Raw genomic sequence first — 12,648 nt, 5'->3', positions numbered from 1 at the left:
AGTGATTGAGAGTAATTGGGAAAAACAAAAATATTTGATCATGGTCATTCCAAGCCAAAACGCATATTAAATATTTGTAGTCCATAACAATTTTGATTTTTTTGCCACTACAAGATATTTATGGGTGACCATCCATTATTGAAATCGTAGTGTATTCAAACTCTGACCTAAATCCATAGTATGAATCTTATAATCACTGGACTGCCATGAGATAGTAAATTAGTCAACATCATCTGACAGTTAAAAAGAAATGTACAACGAAGAAACGTACTTTTTTTCTTCTTCTTTTGAATAAGAAAACTTCTAATATTGTATTCTTTATATTACAGTCCAACTTCCTTCATCTTATAAAATCGCAATTTGGCATGTTCATATTATCACGGATGTTGATAATGGGAACATTATTATAACAGAAGAAGAAAAAAAAATATCTTAGAGACTCCTTTGGTCTATATAAAGAGGAAGAGACTAAATAGTTTTAACATACTTCATCACTTGTACACTAAACCAAACCCTAAACCATCTTTCTCAACATGGGGCTTCTTCACAAGCAAAACTCCTCCTTTGTGATACTCATCCTCCTTGGTTTCCTTGCAGTCTCTTACGCTTGTGACTGTAGTGACCCTCCCAAACCATCTCCACACCCCGTTAAACCGCCTAAACATCCCGTTAAACCGCCTAAACCACCAACCGTCAAACCACCTCCTCATCATACTCCTAAACCACCTCCTCATCACACTCCTAAACCACCTCCTCATCACACTCCTAAACCACCTCCTCACCACACCCCAAAATCACCTCCTTACACTCCTAAGCCACCCACCGTTAAACCACCTCCTTACACTCCTAAACCACCTCCTCACACACCAAAACCGCCCACCGTCAAGCCTCCACCTCCGTACACTCCAACCCCAACACCTTCTCCTCCACCGTACACTCCAAAACCACCCACCGTGAAGCCGCCGCCACCGCCAACTCCAACCCCAGAGACGCCATGTCCACCACCGCCACCTCCACCAACCCCATGTCCTCCTCCGCCTCCGTCTCCCGTACCAACGCCTAAACCAGAGACTTGCCCGATAGACGCACTGAAGCTAGGCGCTTGTGTGGACGTTCTTGGCGGTTTGATTCACATCGGACTAGGGAAAAGCTACGCAAAAGCGACATGTTGCCCGCTTCTTGGCGGTTTAGTTGGTCTTGACGCAGCAGTTTGTCTCTGTACCACCATTAGAGCCAAAGTTCTCAATATTGACCTCATTGTTCCCATAGCTCTTGAGCTTCTTATCGACTGTGGCAAGACTATACCTCGTGACTTCAAGTGTCCTGCTCCATAGAAAAGGATTCCTCTCTTGGGTTGATCTCATGTGTTTCACACTTTCACTTGATACAGTAAAAAGTGTTTTGAGATCTCAAAAATCAGAAAGAAAATTTTATGTAATTGTAATGTGATTGTACGTTGGAATAATGTTATCTGAAATCCTATTTTTGAAATTTTAATGGGATTATAGTAATATTAATAAAAAAAAACAAATACTGGAATATCCATTTCAAACTCTTCAGCTATTTGATGATTAATTTAAAGCTCAACTAAATTCCATAAACAATCACTACAATATGCGGTTGTTAAAGTTGGGTAATTTGCATCATTTATTAAACTGACTATAATTTTTTTTAGGCAGGAAATTATGTTCACTTTAAAAAGTGACTTAAAATTTTGGGTCACGTTGCATTTGGTCTTAAAATTAAACCTATTTCAATTTAAAGAAAAACTAGCAAAAGAAAAAAAATCAACTTTCCCCGAAAACTCTTTACTTCTCCTTCAAAACCAAAATCAAACTTTTTCTATTCTCAGTTTCAAAATCAAAATCAAAGAATTACTCAAAAGTTTCATCGAATTTTATTTACTTTGAATTAAAATCGAAGAAATCGTTCTCGATCTCAACAGTTTCAGCATTGAAAAACTTCGAAAAGCTCATCTCTGATCTCAGTTTGTACGGTATTTTCCGAAGCTTATATCTCGATATCAGTTTGTAATTCCGTAAACGATTTAAATCTTCTATCTACTGTAATGTTAAAACCTTAAACGACTGCAAGTTTAATCAAACTGCTATGGTTTAGTTTGTAAAAAAAACGATAGGTATTCCCTATTTTTAAACTATATCGTACCATTTTAGTTTTAACTCGCGAATGCTTGTCGTTTTTTTGACAAACAAAACACATGACATGGTTAAACGGTATTAATCGAGGGTTTTAACGTTACCATGTGAACTGATAATGAATATACTATCACTAATAGAATTTAGTTGAATTTTTAAATCACAAAACTTTATTGTTGAGAGATTTAGAATGGATATGCTGATATTTTTTAGAATAGTAATCTCAAGCACAAACACTACGTACACAATGGTCAGTACTGAACGTGCACATGTGGTGTTCTTGACCCATACTAAGTCAGTCAAATCGGAATATTTTAATTGGACAAAAAAAAGAATATATTATCAAGAGATACGTGCAGTCATATATAGAAAAACAACAAAAGATTATGGTCTCTTGTCTCTCGTTTTTGGATTCCAAACGTACAAGTAACTAAGAGTTTGTGTCACAGACAATGTGATGATCACTGAGCGGCTGATCGCCATCTACGTTAGTACATACCTTACGGTCTCCTAGGAAAAGATAGGAAACGTTTTTATATGACAATGTATATACATTGATATTTTAATTGTTTAATTTTACTAAGATATGATCATGTCACGCACGTTTAGGGATTCTTCAATCAATCAATTCCCTTAACATCCGTCATGTACAACTTGTGTAATTTTTAGCATTTACGTGTCAGATATGCTCCTTTTTTATAAAATGATGTAATCGTTTCTCTTTCAATTGTAAATTACTTTAATGATTTCAATTATGAAATCTGCTTCCCAAGACCTACTAGATTTGATTTAATTCAACCACAGTAATTACTTGTAAAAGATGAATGACTAACATTGATCCATGCTTGATTGGGCTTGTTGTGGAATCAATTCATCAAGTGATTCTTTTTCCCTTAGACCTCAAAGCCTTTATGATTCCTTTGATGGATAAGGAATCAAACCTTTCTCACTCTTTCTCCTTTACGTATGGTGGTGTGTGTTTCTCTCAAATTTTCTTATTGTTAAAAACACTTAATATGATGTCTCTTTTATAATAAAGAAACACACATCTCTTTGACCAACCATTGCAACCTTTCATACATGGACGTTTGATGCATATAATAACTGTCCATGTTTAATGTGCAAATACACACACTAATTATGAGAAAGTCATATAATTTAATAAGGTAAGGGAAGAGCGTTATTAATACACCCAGATTCTAATATCTTTAATCGAAACCTATCCATCACGGTATCGTTTTTTATATTAGAATCTTAAATTTTAATATGAACTTGATCTTTACAATTAAACCGAAAGACACATAGGTCACATAAGAATATAAATATTCTTACATTCTCCCACTTGACCTTTGTGTCGACTTAATGGTTCAATAACTATAATGCGCGCCTTTATATCAAGTTCACTTGACCTTTAACTATCATAATAATATCGGAACTGATCGAATCATGGCGGTCACACGTCATTGAACGACATGATTCCTTCCATGTATCACAAACCAATCCTAATTCTATATAGATAATTTTCCTTATGTTGAGAAGAACCTTAATTCTCAACTTAACCATATGTTATCCATGAACCTTAAGTGTATACACATACTTTACTGATAACATACTTAATAAAAACAGAAACATAACTTTAAGTGAATTCATAGTAGTGTCACACACCTAATGAGCAAACCATAATCAATACAGCAAGGTTTTATCTATAATACCCATACGCTCTACATGGCCAATGAACGCCTTGGGTGGTAATCCTTTCGTTAACGGATCTGCAACCTTCATATCCGTTCTTATATGCTCAAAGGACACTCTATGTTTCTGTACTTCTTCTTTGACAGACAAGTACTTTAACTCCATGTGCTTAGCACCCTTCGAGTACTTGCCACTCTTTGAAAAGAAGACAGCTGCAGAATTATCACAATAAATTCTCAGCGGCCTCTCTATACTGTCGACAATTCGAAGCCCTGAGATAAAGTTCCGCAGCCACAATGCATGAATTGTGGCCTCAAAGCATGCCACAAATTCGGCCTCCATAGTGGAAGTAGCAATGAGAGATTGCTTCCCACTTTTCCATGATATTGCTCCTCCAGCTAATAGAAACAAATAGCCAAACGTCGATTTCCTGCTATCGACGCACCCGGCATAGTTTGAATCTGAATATCCAATGACCTCTAGCTGGTCAGATCTCCTATATGTAAGCATGTGCTCTTTGGTGCCTTGCAAGTACCTGAGAACCTTCTTTGCAGCTTTCCAGTGGTCCATTCCGGGATTACTTTGATATCGACCCAACATACCAACAGCAAAGCTGATATCTGGTCGAGTACATGTCTGAACATAGTTCAAACTTCCAACCACTGATGCATATGGAATTCTTTCCATTTCCTTACGCTCCAATTCATTTTTAGGACATTGCATTTTACTGAACTTGTCCCCTTTCTGAATTGGAACTATCCCTGCGGAGCATTTATCCATTTTATATCTCTCTAAGACTTTATTGATATATCCTTTCTGAGACAAGCTTAACAATCCTTGTGATCTATCTCGAAGAATTTCTATTCCGATCACATAAGATGCCTCACCCATATCTTTCATTTCAAAGTTCTTAGAGAGATACTTCTTTACATCATGTAGCATGCCCATGTCATTTGCAGCAAGCAAAATATCATCAACATATAGGACTAAAATCACAAATTTACTCCCACTGACCTTAATGTAGATACAGCGATCAACAATGATCTCTACAAAACCATATGACGTGATAGTATCATTGAACTTTAGATACCATTGTCTAGAAGCTTTTTTTAGTCCATATATTGATTTTCTCAGCTTACATACCAGATGTTCTTTTCCTGTGGTCACAAACCCTTCAGGTTGGTCCATATATACTTCTTCCTCAAGCTCTCCATTCAGAAAGGCGGTTTTCACATCCATTTGGTGAAGCTCGAGATCATACTGAGCCACCAAAGCCAAAACAATCCTTAGAGAATCCTTCTTTGAAACCGGAGAGAAGGTCTCTTTGTAGTCGATGCCGTCTTTTTGGGTGAAACCTTTAGCAACAAGGCGAGCCTTGTACCTTTCAATGTTACCTTTCGAGTCGCGGTTAGTCTTAAAGACCCATTTAGATCCAACGGTTTTGAAACCGTTAGGCAACTCTACTAAGTCCCATACTTTGTTATCATCCATAGACTTTATCTCTTCTTTTGAAGCAATCAACCACTTTTCAGAATTTTCACTTTCCATGGCTTTCTGGAATGACTTCGGGTCTTCATCAATGCTTATGTCACATTCACTTTCAATAGCATAAACCACATAGTCATTTGAAATGGCAGATCTTCTTTCCCTTCCAGATCGCCGTAATGGTTCTTGTGGATCACTATTCTCTTCTTGAATTATGACTGGTTCATTAATTGTACTTTCAGCTAGTGGGGTTTGTACATCATTATGGTGTTCTATTGTGCCATTTAACTGTGATGCAACAATAGGAAAATCAACCTTAGGTACAATACCAAGTGGAGGGACTTCAACTTGTATTTCTCGAATGTCAACCTTTCTTAGTTCACCACTCCCACTAGTTTCACCATTCTCAATGAACCGAGCATTACCCGACTCAACTATTCTCGTACTATGGTTAGGACAGTAAAAAGTATACCCCTTTGATTTTTCAGGATAGCCAATGAAAAATCCACTGACAGTCCTTGAATCAAGTTTCTTTTCATGTGGGTTATATAGCCTTACTTCTGCTGGACAACCCCAAACACGCAAATGCCTTAAACTAGGTTTCCTTTCTGTCCACAGTTCATAAGGGGTCTTAGGAACTGCCTTACTAGGAACCCGGTTAAGTACATACGTTGCAGTCCTTAATGCATATACCCACAAAGAAAGAGGTAAATAACAATTACTTAACATGCTCCTAACCATATCCATTAAAGTACGATTCTGCCTCTCAGCTACACCATTCTGCTGAGGTGTACCAGGCATTGTGTACTGTGCACAAATGCCTTTCCTTTCAAGTAACTTTGCAAATGGACCTGGACATTGTCCACTTTCATCGAATTTTCCATAAAACTCACCACCTCTATCAGACCTCACAACCTTTACTTTTCTATCTAACTGCTTTTCCACTTCATCAATGAATACCTCTAGGACATTCACTGACTTGGATTTTTCATGCAGTAGATATGTATAACCATAACGTGAGTAATCATCGATAAAGGTGATAAAGTACTTTTCACCGCTCTAAGAAGGAGCATCAAAAGGGCCACAGATATCGGTATGTATTAACTCAAGAAGCTGAGTGCTTCTAGTGGCTGGTTTCTTTACAATATGCTTAGTTTGCTTTCCTTTAATGCAGTCTATGCATACATTTAGGTCACTGAAATCCAACTGAGGAAGAATCTCAATCTTTACCAACCTCATCATCCTTTCTTTGGAATTGTGACCTAATCTTTGATGCCACAAGAAAGCAGAACTTTCATCAGATGCACTACGCTTTATGCCTCGACTTTCAATATTAAATAGGGATTCAGAGAACTTTGAATCAAGATTGAACTTGTATAGTGAATCAAACAAAGTACCACTACCATAAAAGTAATCATTCCGGTACAATGAGAAAACACCATGTCCAACCCAAAAGTCAAAACCTAAATTGTCCAATCTACTTACGGAAACAAGATTTCTAGTACATTCAGGTACATAAAGACACCCTTCAAGATCCAAATGACACTTAGTGTCCATGATCAATCTATATGTCCCAATGTCCTCTATTCTTGCCTTCATCCTGTTTCCCATGAACAAATACTGTTCAGGTCCTCTTATGGGCTGGATCGAACTGAATCCCTGTTTAATATGAGACACATGAGTAGTGGCACCAGAATCTAACCACCAAGTATTATTAGGCACTTCAATAAGATTCAGTTCCGAGCAAACATAAACCTGATGCTTACCTTTCTAATCGAACCATGCCTTTCTTTTCGGACAATCTTTCTTGAAGTGTCCCATTTGCTTGCAAAAGAAACACTTCTTTTCCTTATGGATTTTGCTTTCAGGTCCTTTCATGAAAGCCTTTCCTTTGTCCTTTCTACTTGGTTTTCCTTTACTGCTGCTGGCACTTCCATGACCTACGAGGTTTGCAACTTGATCTTTCATCTTCTTTAATCTTCCTTCCTCTTGAACCAGCATAGCCTTTAACTCCTTAAAGTTCCACTTATCCTTAATGGTGTTGTAATTCACCTGGAACTGGCTAAACTCAAAAGGTAGAGAGTTCATGATGAATTGGACCAAGAACTGTTCATGAACCTCCATTCCCAAGGTCGTTAACTTTGCTGCCAAGTTAGACATGTGCGTCACATGATCATGGATTGGCTGAGACCAGTCAAACTTTCTTGTAGTAAGCTCGTTCATTAAGCTTCCTACAATTGACTTGTCAGCCAAATCCGAGTGGGAACACTCCTTAATTTTCTGTAAGAATTCCCTTGCTTTCTCTGTCTTAGGCATAGATGGCTTAATACTTTCCGACATCGTCATCTTCATGAGGTTTAAACTCAGCCTGTTAGATCGCTCCCATCTCTCATACCGAGACTTTTCAGATTCGGAGCTATCTTCTGTAATGGTTGAGGGCTCCTCATCAGTTAATATGGCAGAGTCCAATGCCATAACACCCAGTGTAAACCGGATCTGTTCGGACCATTCTCCATAATTAAGCCCATTGAACTTTATGACAGAGTTAGCAGATGCAAAAAAATTTGATGAAGCTGCAAACATTTATACATGCTTACCCATTAGTGCTTTGAGACTTTAATACATATTCAAAATCCGTAATAAAAACTTTAAAGTATGAATTTAATCAACCTTTGGGCAATACTTAAATGCATACACTTTCATCGATGCTAATTTTTAAACTTTTATAATTAATCAAATCATACACAAATCAAATAGATATGCTACCTTTGGGTATACATACTACTGATTATAGTAAGAAATGATTAATCCTTTTCATATTACTAACTATATTCAATGATTCACCTTTGGGTGATCTCCTAGAATATAGATGGTAAAATAATTGATCAATCAAAACTTTAATGTCATTTATAGCATCTCTTTAATCATGATCAATTATAAAATTTTATTATCTTTTAATGTATATATGTAATATAACAGGCCACTTTGGTGACTAACATGTTATATACAATATAAACATTAAAACTTTAATGAATAAAATATCTTTTATATTGTGTTAATATTTCATAACACAAATTATCATTTTATTCAAATCACAGCGGAAATATTTTAAATCAAACAATTTATGTGCCTCTATAACCAGATGAGACACTTAACCATACCAATCAAACCACACCAATCAAACCGGCAGTTAAAACCAATCAAACAAGACTCCATACACAAGCCATTCGGCCCATATCCATAATCATACACAACCCATACGTGAATACAGTAGAAACTCTATAAATTAATACTCGATAAATTAATAAACGCTATAAATTAATAATTTTTCATTGTCTCGAGTTGGGCCAGTTCAAAATATAACTCAATTCGATAAGATAATAAAATAATAATTTTAGCAAAACTTCTATGTAAATATATGGTCTCATTAATATCATAAATTAATAATTACCATAAATAAATTTTGACATAAACATATAAATAAAATAATTTATTAAAATATAAGTTTAGTGATGATTTTATTTATTTTAACTTAAAATTTTCTTAGAAATCATCTTTAATATTAGAAATAATTATTTAAAGATTATAATTTTTTAAAAAAATCTCTTTCAAAATTGATAAAAAATAAAAAATATTTTTTTATTTAAAATCTATAAATTAATAAAATATCAAAGTCCCAACATTATTAATTTATAGAGTTTTTACTGTATATATGAAGTCAAACTCATGCAATATTACCATAATCCATATATCCTTAATTATTAAATTCATTCACGCAAGTACGCAACCGTACGTTTACGTTGCGGTAACTTAGCGAAACAAATATTTCTTAACAACTGTTTCTTAAGGCGTTACAATTACTCTTCTACTTTTCAATTGTGACGTTTCAGAAAATCAGAAATATAGTAACCGTCACTTTTAAACCCAGAACTTTTTTAAATACGAATGCATGCATGCATAACTATTCAGATTCATGCGATAATATGAATCTAGAAAACCGCTAACCAAACCAGTGGTTTAAACAATTTATTCTTGATCCCAGAATGCATGCGATCATGAAAACAGATTTATTACAGCGATGCTTTAAAATTCTATGGCATCATCACAATCAATTACGGGGATGCGATCATCTTTTCACCATAAAAACATAATTTTACTAATCATGGTGAATTAAACTAATCTAGGATGGCTCTGCTACCACATGTAAATTACTTTAATGATTTCAATTATGAAATCTGCTTCCCAAGACCTACTAGATTTGATTTAATTCAACCACAGTAATTACTTGTAAAAGATGAATGACTAACATTGATCCATGCTTGATTGGGCTTGTTGTGGAATCAATTCATCAAGTGATTCTTTTTCCCTTAGACCTCAAAGCCTTTATGATTCCTTTGATGGATAAGGAATCAAACCTTTCTCACTCTTTCTCCTTTACGTATGGTGGTGTGTGTTTCTCTCAAATTTTCTTATTGTTAAAAACACTTAATATGATGTCTCTTTTATAATAAAGAAACACACATCTCTTTGACCAACCATTGCAACCTTTCATACATGGACGTTTGATGCATATAATAACTGTCCATGTTTAATGTGCAAATACACACACTAATTATGAGAAAGTCATATAATTTAATAAGGTAAGGGATGAAGGTTATCAATACACCCAGATTCTAATATCTTTAATCGAAACCTATCCATCACGGTATCGTCTTTTATATTAGAATCTTAAATTTTAATATGAACTTGGTCTTTACAATTAAACCGAAAGACACATAGGTCACATAAGAATATAAATATTCTTACATCAATATCACAGAAAAATTGTCATCTAACCCATAATTTCTCTGAAATTCTTTACTTTTAATTTTTAAAGCAAAGATTTGATTTGCGTTTGCGCATGTTACCGACCACAATTAATGTCAACGAACAAATAGCATACCAACAAGCCCTGGGCATAAAAATCGGAACCGAAAAATCGAACCGGAACTGACCCGAAATTATTGGTTCAGTTCGGTTTCGATTATTGCTTAAATACCCATTGAATCTCAAATTTAGGATCCATGGATATCGGTTCGGTTCCGGATATTACCCGAGAACCAAAATACCGAACCGAATAACCGAAAATAATGTTTATGTTTGGGTCTGATTTTGGGCATTTACATATATTGACAGCCCATTAGTATTATCAATTTTTGTTTTCAATTCTTGTTGTGGCCATTATCCACAGAGACACAAAATTAAAAATTAAAAAAACATATACAGCACGTATTTATCTGAAATTAAGCTTTTTCTCCATCTCCTTCTCATAGAACTTCATTTTAGGGTTTTTATATCTGAAATCGATTTGGGGTTTTCTGTTCCAGTTGTTTAAATTTGAAATCAACTTCATTTCCTCTTTGTTTTTTCGTTTTTTACTACGAATTAGTCTTGAATGATCGAGTATCTTGAGTCTCTTGATTTAGAAAAACGATTTAGGGTTTAATATATATGAAATTGATTTGGGGGTTTTCTTTCCACTTCTCCTTTGTTAATGAGTCGATGTATGTGTGCTAACTTCTGCTTTGTTCATAAGTCTAATGTCTACTCCTTACTCCTTTCTGTTTTTTTTTTTTGCAATTTCAGGTCACAAGAGTAATTTTTTTAGATTTCTATTTTACTGTAGAAAATGTTTTAAAACCTTCGTGCTTCTGCTTTTGCTTCATGTATTTCATGTTTTACTCTTGCTTCTGAACCCTTTCTCCAACTGCTTCGATGGATTTGAACATCTGGTTTATGTAATTTTTGTGGTCATTTCGGTTATCAAACTTAGATTTCGGTTTTTTTTTTAAACAATTCGGTTTTTTTTAGATTTCGGGTATCTAAGAACCGAACCGTTTGAGAACCAAAAATTTTCGGTATTTTACGGTTCTTATCCTTCAATACCCGAACCAATCTGAAACTGATAAGTACCGAACCGGAACCGAACCGAAATCAATTCGGTATCTATTTGGATCCTACATCCTGATAACCGAAATACCCGAAACTGTTCGGTTCTTAACCACAACCGAACCGGATATCCGAAAGCCCAAGGTATAAAGAACATGTAAAAAGCAATAGAAATCATGCTGTAATACGAAAGCAGCTACATACAATAAAACATTTAAATACAACTCTTAGAGTTCTGTATAAAATTTATACCAGAAAACATAAAATAAATCATCGAAATAAAATCATCGATATTCGGACCTATCAAATCTCGATAATCCAAACTTGAAGATCACCAAAAAGAACTAAGAAGAAGACGATGATGAAAGAAAAATTATTCATAGCATGACTAATTTCTGGATGGCAGCTTTCAGGTTACCAAAAGCTTGTATCACAGCAGTAGATAAGCTATGTGCAGCATTCCTATGGTCAGGTTAGGAGTTAAACGCCAAAAAAACTAAGGTCTCATGGAAACGAGTTTGTATGCCAAAGAGGGAAGGGGTCTGGGTTTAAAACCGTTTGAATCAGTGAATAGAGACTGCATTCTAAAGTTCATCTGGCGTATTTTATCGGCAAAAAACTCCCTGTGGGATAATTGAATTCAAAGAAACCTGATTCGCAACAGCTCCTTCTGGGCTATAAACAGCACTACAACTCTTGGTTCTTGGATATGGAAAAAGATACTGAAGTATAGAGATCAAGCAAAGGATCTATACAGGGTGGAAATACAGAGTGGAAACAAAGTCTCCTTTTGGTTCGATAAATGGAGTACAATGGGGAGTTTGTTTGAGGTCTTTGGTTCACGAGGCTGTATTGATCTTGGTATTCCTATTAATGCAACTCTGGGCCAGGTCATGAACGGAAACAGACAAAGATGACATCGTGACAGGAAACTTCTCCAGGTTGAAGAGGAAATCAAAGGGATGCAGAGGCTAAGAGTCATGGCGAGAGATGATATACACCAATGGAAACATAAGAATGGTGTATATCATGGTAAATTCAGCTCTAAAGAGACATGGGAACTTATAAGAAATCCAAATGCAATGTGGAACCCATCCAAAGCTATTTGGTTTTCTTTTGCTACTCCCAAATTCTCTTTTATTCTATGGCTTGTTGCAAATAATCGCCTTTCAACAGGTGACCAGATGGCTCATTGGAAGTAAGACTGCAACATGGTGCATTTTCTGTGATGAGGAAGTGGAGAGCAGGGCACATTTGTTTTTCGAGTGCCCCTACAAGAGAAAGATCTGGGAAACATTGATGAGAGGAGTAAGGGAGACTGAGTACACTTGGACCTGGTTGGACATTTTGCGGATCACCTCAAGTACAACCTCCACACATACAAGAC

The 12,648-nt window shown here is 35.6% G+C and overlaps 1 protein-coding gene across 1 annotated transcript; it reads left to right on the top strand.

The window, feature by feature from the left end:
- Positions 1-456: 456 nt before the first annotated feature.
- LOC18028858 (36.4 kDa proline-rich protein) lies at positions 457-1,535 on the top strand. The gene has a single exon (XM_006414497.2). It carries the CDS (start codon positions 534-536, stop codon positions 1,332-1,334), a length of 801 nt encoding a protein of 266 aa, XP_006414560.1. The 5' UTR covers positions 457-533; the 3' UTR covers positions 1,335-1,535.
- The last annotated feature ends 11,113 nt before the right edge of the window (positions 1,536-12,648 follow it).

This window comes from Eutrema salsugineum, unplaced genomic scaffold (genome assembly GCF_000478725.1).
Source record: "Eutrema salsugineum unplaced genomic scaffold, Eutsalg1_0 scaffold_1, whole genome shotgun sequence".
Classification (NCBI taxonomy): Eukaryota; Viridiplantae; Streptophyta; class Magnoliopsida; order Brassicales; family Brassicaceae; genus Eutrema; species Eutrema salsugineum.
The sequence above is the reverse complement of the archived record's forward strand: the minus strand, read 5'-3'. Positions and strand labels throughout refer to the sequence as shown.